Raw genomic sequence first — 10,066 nt, forward strand, 5'->3', positions numbered from 1 at the left:
CACTGAGCCACTTACAATGTCCCTCTGCAAATTTCAATTTTCATGTCAAGAATAAATATTTTCATTTCACTGTAAAAACATGTCTATTGTAATTTGTGTGTATACTGATCATGTCTAAATATCTAAATGTATCTGTAATTTTTCTATATCCCAGACCCTTCCACTTCATAAAACATGTCCTTGGACATCTAAGATAACCTGTGTAAGATTTAAATGGAATATAGATAAAGCACACCTTTAAAACACATCACTTAGCTAGACCTGGCTTCCACCAGCAAATCCATTTTAGCACTTTCATCCATAGTGCAAGAGGCAAGGACTGATATTCCCTTCTTAGATTTCTTCCCTGTTGAAAACCAGTGCTCCAAGGCCAGCTAAGAGGACATGTCTCATCAGATGTGTACACATTGTCTGACAAATGTTCTTATTTTGTTTAATTTTGTGATTTCTTTCTCACATAATTTTGTCTCTGTCTATATAGATCAGATTCTGATAATGGATGTTAGCACTATACATTTATTAAAAAAAAAAAAAAAAAAAAAAAAAACACTACAGCCAAAAACTGAAAAAAAAATCTCTTATCTTGCTCTTCTGTGCTATAGTAATGTTTCCATGGCACTCCAAGCATCCATGGCTATTTTTCATATGTTCTAACTCAAAATACCCTGATAGGCAAAGGCATAATTACATAATTTTGTTTTTACTAGGTATCCTTTTTTCCATAGTGCAGTCTGGGTCCCTAAACGTGCCCTAAACGTGCACTGCTGTCTTACAGCAAATTGTGTTTGTATATACTTACAATGACATAATTCAGGATTACAAGTAATTCTGGGAAATGGACAGAGTTTTCTGCAACCTTTTTCAGGTGACATTTACTGGTGTCATGTGTTGTGAGGGATTTACTTTTCTTCGTCGAAATTTCATTACTTCGAAAAAGAAAAGTAGATTCCCACTTCAGCGAACGTGCATTTCAATGAAAGTGCACTTTCACTGAAGTCTAGTCGCCAAATCAGCTGACTAAAAAAAAAACCACAAAAAAAATCTTTTTCCAGGGGGGCAAGCCCTCCTGCACACCCCATCCCCCCTACTTAAATATACCAACTCTGAGATCGCACTACAGCAAGGAAAAGGGAATATTCCCATTTCACACTGTATTGTGATCTCCGTACTCAGTTTTCGAAGTTTCAGTACTTCGAACAAGTGGTCTCGCACAAGTGGGTTTCGAAGTTCTGAAACTTCAACCAACCGAAGTAGAGCCATTGTAAGACAGTGCTTAGGTTTTTTTTTTTGTTTGTTTTTTTGAGAAAGGTGATACTCAGCATATCAAGTCACTTTGTTTCTGTCTTTGTATTGGGTTTCTTCACTCTGAAAGAGAAAACTAACACAGCTATGAAATTACCAAAGGCTCAGATAGGTTTACTGCACCACAGGAGGAAAAGAAAATAGATGTATCTGACAAAACGTAGTGAAAAAGCTGTGAATTTCTGGAGACTAAGTAAGTTTAGGGTCCCAATGGGAAGAAAAAACAAGGAGTTGCCTTGTTCTTTTTTATTTATTTATTTATTTTCTAAAAACAAAATTTAAAATGTGATGGGCAGGATTATATAAGAGCAGGGAGACAAGTTTCCAAGGAAAATACCATGGGATTTCATTCAAGCGCAGCTTGGTGAACACCGAGGAGACTAAATAGAATGGCAATGCCATACACGGGAAGAATCAGATAAGTTATATTATATGACAACCTAATGATGATTTATAGGGAGGAAAATAGACTCTGGGAAAAGGAAATGTTGTGAGTAGTTTTCCTTTAATTAATTCTACTGCTGTTTTCATAACACTACTCATCAAATGATTTATTTTGGTTAAGTGTGTTAGTACAGCAGTCCACACCATAATCTGTTAAACCTGATAGAATCACCCAGTTCAGACTTGATAACAAACAAAAACCTCATCTAGTAAGTTAACACTATTGGTCAGTAAAACTGCCACAAGAATATGTTTGTTATGTTTACTTCAAGTATTATTTCAAACTGCAAAGGAAAATGCTAGACCATAAACAAACTTACCTATCCCCTGCCAGTGAATATGATTTATAATTACACTAACAGGGAGATCCTCATAGGTTCATACTGACTCAGATAATGTTGATATAAAACAAAAAACACTTTTTGTGCTTTCTGTAGGGAAGTTGACTTCCATATTTCATAGCAATTTCTTAGGTCTCTTGAATAACTTAGCAGTAAACCTCACATGTATTCCTTCTATTTAAGTCAATTGAATGCCATGTTTAATACTGCTCAGCAGCTCTGCCGAAGGCCTGCCTATAGGCTGATTTTTCTGGTATCCATGCAGATATTTTGTTACCATATTTAGCTCATTCAACATGCATATCACTAATTTCAGACTGTCATTCCTTCAGGCTTTACTAAAAAAACTTAAAAGTACATAGAGTACATAAATGAATCTTATTCCACAGACTTCAGCAGTTCAAATACGCTTAACCACAATCATTAGTCACAACTTATTTTCAGTATGTTACGTGCTACCATAAGAATGGTAGTAGGTTACTATAAATGGAATTACTTTAATGGAGAAAACAAAAAGTATGACAATCAGATGATGTTTTGGGCATGACAGATGAAAATAAAAAATACACCAAAAGGTCAACAATATCTCAGCATTGAGCTAAATATTTACAAAGGCTGTGGGAAATTACATTACAGTGTCTGAGTGTCTGGCCTCTTCGGTAAAGATTCTTGACTTGTCAATGTGACAACTAAAATAAATATTTGGAGGTCTATGTTTTCTCAACATTGAGAAATAGAAGCAGATGAAAAGGGTTAAGTGTTGATGTATGGCTAATATAAATGTGTTAAATACTTTCAATCTGCTGGATGAAAATAAAATTAAAATTGCACAATTTGGGCTTCTACAGACATTATCTGTAAAGTAGAAGAAGTAGAGTTATCTATAAACCAAGTATACATTTTTTCAGAAGGCCATATGGACTATGCAGTTTGTCAAAGAAAAACTGAAGCATTCGTGAATACAGTTCTTACATCATCAGTTCTAGTTGGGGGATCCATTATTTGGTATGATAGCAGTATGTCTGATTTAGGAACAGACAGTGTTCACAAGCAGTACACGTAGAAGAACAAGGGACATACAGTGGCATATGATTCTATATCTTGAGCGAGGGTAGGAGGAAGGTGCAGAGGAAGGGAAAAGATTTGACCTACTTTGTCATCTCATTTAAAAAACATAGCAGCTATCAGATAATTATATCTCTATTGTTTACAAGATGGCACTAAGTGAAAGACTAAACTCCTAGAGTACAAAACAGTGAAAGCAAAAACAAATAGCAAAGAAAAGGCTGAAAAAGGCATTTTGTTTGCTCATCACTTGATGGCAACTTTTGAACCTTGAAAATGTCATCTTTTGGCACTGAGGCATTGTGAGAAGTTGCCATGGAGGAAGCAGGGCAACTGAGGCTGAGGCAATGAAACATTGCCTGCAGCATGGTAATGCCAAACATAAACAAATATATAGAAATGGGCAAAAATATAACCACCCAATTTATTTACAGCTAATGACAGGTCCTATGTCCTGTATGGCATTTCTTCAAGACAATTCACAAGTAATCTCCGTGGTATCCCCGAAGTCTCAAAACAACCCACTAAAGTGTAGTGGGTCCAAAAACAAAACAGTGTAAGAAACCTCTATGTGGAAGATTTTCAGTCCATATATTTCTAGTTAATCACTGTATATTAATCAGATCAGACAATAGTAGTAGAAGTAGCGAACTTAAACTCGTCTTAAGTCAAAACAAAACAAAAAATAATAATAGAAAGTATATAATTGTACAGCATTACTAAGTACTCGAAAGTAATCCAAGCAAGGCAAGCAGTCTGTTTCCAGTCAAAACTCCTTTATTAAGTAACTAACTTAATAAATAACTTAATAACTTAGTAAAGTAAGTAACTTAATAAAGGATTTTCGACTGGAAACAGACTGCCTGCCTTGCTTGGATTACTTTCAAATACTTAGTAATGTTGTACAATTATATATTTTCTATTATTATTTTTTGTTTTGTTTTGACTTAAGACGAGTTTACGTTCACTACTTCTACTACTATTGTCTGATCTGATTAATATACAGTGATTAACTAGAGATATATGGACTGAAAATCTTCCACACAGAGGTTTCTTACACTGTTTTCTTCAGGACAATTCCTATTTGACTGTACTCTACTTCCCATTCAGAAATGTTCAGTTTTTTAATCTATAATTTGCGATCACAGATCAAAATGCATCCCTCATTCTAAAGATACCCGCATTGTATTTTCCATTTTTAAGTCTTGGTTATGTGATCATTTCCAGACTTAACCTCACTACTTTTAACTCCTATCTGAGAAGCAATTGGTCCTGCATGGCAATTCATAAAGACATTCCTGTTCCTACATAATTTTGAAAGGTCACACAAAGCATAGCCAACACCACTAATCCTTCTATTTTCAGCCTGAAGTTAATCAAACAGCTCTGAAAATGTACACATTATTATTCGTATTATTTCATTTCTGAAGTATTTGCTGGTCTAGCATTATGGATCAGTAAATTGATCACTGAACTATTTTTTTTTATGATGTTTCACTTAAAAATCATTATACATTAAATGCATCAAGTGTTAAGTATGTGTAACAAAAGTTTTCAGAAAATTTAAATGGACCACTGAGTGGAAGGAGAAATATATTACAAAAATGTTTAACATGAACAAGTACGTTTTAGTGATACTTTAAAATACAGGAACTAAGTACTATATTTGAGTACTGTATTGTATATGGATGGCAGCTCAGCATTTCACAATATTCATTTTCACTTTTATGATGTTCTGCCACAATAGTTTTGGAAATAATTTGCAGAATTTTAAGTATTTTTGTTCTTTCTTTTCAATTTACAGGTCAAGGCCATGGGCCACCTACTCCTCCTACAACTCCAAAAATTGAGCTTCAGTCTGGTAAATCTGAGCTGAAACGAGAAAGTCGATCCCTAGCAGATGGTGGCAAACCTCACCTTGATTTTGGAACTATGGACATTGGAGAAATCAGTCATGAAGTTATGTCTAACATGGAGACCTTTGATGTGAATGAATTTGATCAGTACCTACCACCAAATGGTCATGCAACTCACCCGGGTCAAGCCACTGCCTACGCGTCAAGCTATGGCATCAGCAGTGCCCTGGCAGCAGCCAGTGGCCATTCAGCCTGGATTGCAAAACAGCATGGTGGAGCAACAACTTCATCATCTGTTGACTCAAAAGCACAGATCAAAACAGAAAGCCCTACCCCATCCCATTTTACAGAGCAGACAGGATCTCAGATAACTTATACATCCCTCAGTCTTCCACACTATGGATCTGCCTTCCCAGCTATATCAAGAACTCAGTTTGACTACACAGATCATCAGCCTTCTGGTTCATATTATGGCCACTCCAGCCAGGCTTCAAGCATTTACTCAGCGTTCTCCTACATGGGACCTTCCCAGCGCCCGTTATATACTGCTATCACAGATCCCTCTGCTATACCTCAATCTCACAGTCCAACTCACTGGGAACAACCAGTTTATACAACACTTTCAAGGCCATGAACAATATCTGATTTTAATAGGCCTTTCTTGAAATCGGGGAATTCAAACTCCTGTGTACAGTTTGCTATGATATGATAGCCAAGACAGCTTGAGCTGTTTGGCTTTATATATTTGTATCATCTCTTTCCGTCTTAGTCACTGAAAACGTCTTCCAACAAGAGCCAGTACAGACTATCATCTTATCAGTCAAGTAATAGTGAAGGGATACTTTTGCCCAGACATTCAGAGCTAGAAAATCTGACTGCTGTCTGACTGGCATTTGTGATCTAACTGAAGCAAAATCCACTGGAATTAAGAGAGATGCCTTAAAACAGCATTGAATCATATATCAGTTCACTTATCTTACATTTCCATCATCTAGATTTCAGATTTATTTCAGTTGTTGACTGGCCACTGGGACCTTAATAAGAACACTGATCTGTCCTCATATGTAGTCAGTAGCACAGTATTACACATCTATAAATCAGGCACATGCAATCCAAGTTATCCCTCCTGCAGAGGATGCTGAAGATGCAAAGCTAACGATACTATGTTGAATAACATTCTTCATTATTCTACACTGGCAGGCATGTAGCCTCTTGCAAAGGAAATTTTGTATTTATTTCTAAGAAGTGAAATATGTAGAATTAGTGTTGTAAATGACTGAGCAATGTGTCTCTGATATTTAATAATCTCTTGCTTTGGCTTACCAGGATGATAACTGTTCAGAAATAATTTGTCTTAAGCTTACTAAATGAGAAGACAATATTAGCTTGATTAATTCATTTGCAAAGAAACCTAATGGAGGAGCAATGGTAATCTATTTTATAGGTACTTCAAAATATTTATAAATGTTCTTTGTTTACCAAGTCCTGCTGACCCACTTCTCAAGCAATCTGAGACAACGGGGGTATTATACGGTACATGTAAGGTTGTTTTGCATGTGTGGTTTAATAATACTGGGCATGTGCCCTTCACAGGTTTGGGTTCTGTTTACAGTACTGAGCAATCCTTTCTCTCAACCATAGCAGAAGGAGTGTGAGATTTTAAGTGGAGCACTGCACTTTCAAGAACAGCTGCTTAACTGATGTCTGTCTGGGAAGCCACAACACTGACATTTTGCAGTAAGTACAGCAAACAGCTAAAGCACAGCAAGGTAAAGGAGACTGGAATAGGTAAGGGGAGGTAACTGCACTGACATTAAAACAAACAAGTTACTTCAAACACAAATACCACTGGCAGTTGCTTTACTTTGTGATACACGGAATCTGGTATTTACATCGTAATGGGTTCAGATTCTGTGGGAATATATGTGCGTGCATATATAGGTTGGTAAAATGTCCACAATAGCATAAACTATGAAATATAGCTAAGTATAGAATCATATATATAACTCTATCACTGACAATGTGGGATTTTTATATGAATGTAATCTATGAATACCGAACAACATTACTGACCTTCTTTCACAACCACAACTGATGAGTTATGATTCAACCAAATGAGTCACTTTTTAGTAAACTGTAATCAAATAAGTTCAGTAAAATGCAAACATGCTCATTGTAAAGGCTCTTACATAGGAGCAGTGCCCTCACACCATTGCAGAGGGCTTTACCCCATGCACCCCCTTACTTATTATATCTATCTCTGAGGTTACGGAACTTTGTGATAAAATTATAAAACCTACCAAGAGGTGTCCCTTTGTTATCCTGGGCTCATCCAATCATAGATTACTAAAAAGAGTTTCAGTTACCTTAAGCCACTGGCATAGTAGGATAAAGCCCTGACTACGGCCCAGGCAACCTGAGTCTGAATAGCAGGGCAGCTCAGTGCTAGATGGCGCAGGCAGGGAGGATGAGGATGCCTATCCTGGGGAGATGGAGGGAGCTTTATATTCTCAAGGTACATGAGCACAGTTTGATTTCCATGATGGAGACCAGGGAGACAAACACAAGGTGCTGCCAACATCAGCCTCTTTGGAAGTGAGGAGTGCTTTAGCACTAATGCTCATTGTATTTACCAGCCTCTGGGTCCTACTGGGCATACACAGAGGTGGGGAAAACAGTAGAAAACACTATCTGATAGCAGTATAATGCTGCCCCAGGGTCTTTAATCTCCTCATCAGCCCTATACATGGGTTGAGATCAGCCTAGGGGAGACTAAGGCTAGGCCAATAGATCTACTGGATGAGAAGACAAACTGGGAATACAGATGGTTAGCTGTGGGGAACCCAAAAGAAACAAAAAGAAAAAGAAGGTGACTCAGTTGAACAACCAGATACCCTCTCTGGTGACTGTAGTATAAAACACTGAATTGCTCAGTCCAAAGAAAAAATATCTAGTCCCTGAACATTAAGTAAAATGATTTGGTGAAGAAGTGTTTACATATACCATTCCTTCTTTGATATTGTTTGTTAGCTTGAATTTCTTTTTGTGAGTTAATGTGAGTTAATGCTCTGCTACACCACACAAGCAAAACTAACACAAGTAAGCAATAACGCAGTCGATGGTATGTGTAAAATATGCAGTAAATCACAGATAGCATTTCAATACATGCCTTAGATCAAGAGGTGCAAAACTGACGTCCAGTTGTCATTATGTCAGTGGGAAATGCATCCAAAGCCTATATTTCATTTTATGACGTATTAGCTGATGCCATAAGCTTGTTGTTCTTTTGTATAATATGTAGATTTAACAATTTTAAGCAATTGTTTTTTTTCTAACAGAAATTATTTATTTACACGTATAAAATGGCAAAAGTGTACAAGTAAAAACCCATCACTGTAGTTATTTTTCCCCTTTGATGAAGAGAAACAATGCTTGAATATCTATTTTTAGGGATTTCATATATGATCAGTTGATATCTTTCAGTGTTTCATCATTCTTCTTGTATTTTATTCAATATTTTCATAGCATGTCCCAAATTTCTGAAATACAAACAGCAATCAGTATGTTTACAGCACTGCATAACAGGGACTTGACATACAACTAAAACATTCAGTTTTTAATGTTAATTGCTATTCCAGTCCCATTTCATAGGCAGGTGTAACACCTTTGTAGCCTTAAGTGAAACACTGTGGTGAAACTTTAGCTCCAAAGCACTCACTGCATGTGATGTGGACACAAACTACAATGAATGTATGATCTGAAACACACTCAGATGCTCCAATACAGACACAGAAATACTGCTTGCCTACTTAAAATGCCAGGGCAGATTTCAAGAGAACAAGTAGGAGGGCTGAAAAGCAGGAGCTCATACATTTACCTGCAATTGTGACAGAGCCCCCAGTGCCCACCTGTCTAGTTTTGGAACAGTTAGTAAAGTTGTGACACTTTTCACTTAACAGCAGCTTGTGCCAAAGGATTATGTAACTTTTGCAAACAAACCATTTCCGAAAAACATATTGGCAGAGAGCAAGGTCAGCTGTGTGACATCCAGATCCAGTAACAGTGAACTTCGTAAAATAGGAGTCAATAGCTGCAACCTGCTGTAAATTGCTAATATGGCCATCACCCTGCTGCATGACTCTGAGTATCCAAAAGTGCACATCACACCCATCCCAAACCCTCTTCAGAAGAGCACTAAGAGCCATATGTGCATACTCTGTAATTTTGATTGTACTGCACTCGCCCTGCTTTCGGTTGTAAGTGCTGGCAGTCCCTTTGGAATGCACTATTACTTACAATGCTGACTCTATTGCACAGTAACCTATATCACCATTGTATATGTATAGTATTAAGGTCAAATGTCAAAGACAGACCTGTGTAAGAAAAAATAGTTTTTTCCATTTTCTGCATTTGAATATAATTTTCTGCCTACTTGTGGACTTGTCTAATTTAATGTCAATGTGAATATGTGACAGTTAATGTTAATGTGTATGTGTATGTGTGTGTGTGTGTGTGTGTGTGTGTGTGTGTGTGTGTGTGTGTGTGTGTGTGTGTGTATTTGTGTGAGTGTGTGTATGTGCACGGTTTCCGTTCAGAAGCTTGAAATACTGAAATCTCAAATTTCAGTATTTCGAGCCCAAGAAGCCGAATCCACATAATAGCAAAAGTTTAGAAGCGCGAAGTTCAAAACCTCGAATACTGGAGGTTTTGAATTTCATGCTTCTAAAGTTCCGCTAAGGTCATGTATTCAGGTAAGTGTGTGTCAGTGTCTTTTGTTGCTGTGATGTGTGTGTGCAAAGAGAAAGTAGCTTGTGTGGTGATGTTTTGTGTGTGTTTTTATGTGGTGCGACCTCAGAGTGAGAATATTTAAGTGGGGGGGTGCTGAGGGGCTTGCCCCCCTGCTTTCATGTAGTAGAGTGATTGTGTGTGTTTGTGTGCTGGATGGTGTGTGTGTGTGTGTGTGTGTGTGTGTGTGTGTGTGTGTGTGTGTGTGTGTGTGTGTGTGTGTGTGTGTGTGTGTGTGTGTGTGTGTGTGTAGTAAAACCGCGAAATTCAAAA

The 10,066-nt window shown here is 37.3% G+C and overlaps 1 protein-coding gene across 2 annotated transcripts in view; it reads left to right on the plus strand.

Annotated features, from left to right (window-relative positions):
* SOX10 (SRY-box transcription factor 10) overlaps positions 1 to 9,539 on the plus strand; it is a 90,631-nt gene extending 81,092 nt beyond the window's left edge. For both annotated transcript variants that reach the window (XM_044068539.1, XM_044068548.1), the window contains exon 4: positions 4,957 to 9,539. In XM_044068539.1, the coding sequence (XP_043924474.1) occupies positions 4,957 to 5,642 (686 nt within the window). In that variant the 3' untranslated portion in view covers positions 5,643 to 9,539. The remainder of the gene's footprint in view (positions 1 to 4,956) is intronic.
* Positions 9,540 to 10,066: the final 527 nt, after the last annotated feature.

This window comes from Protopterus annectens, chromosome 1.part0 (assembly GCF_019279795.1).
Source record: "Protopterus annectens isolate FY-2018-M chromosome 1.part0, PAN1.0, whole genome shotgun sequence".
Taxonomy (NCBI): Eukaryota; Metazoa; Chordata; order Ceratodontiformes; family Protopteridae; genus Protopterus; species Protopterus annectens.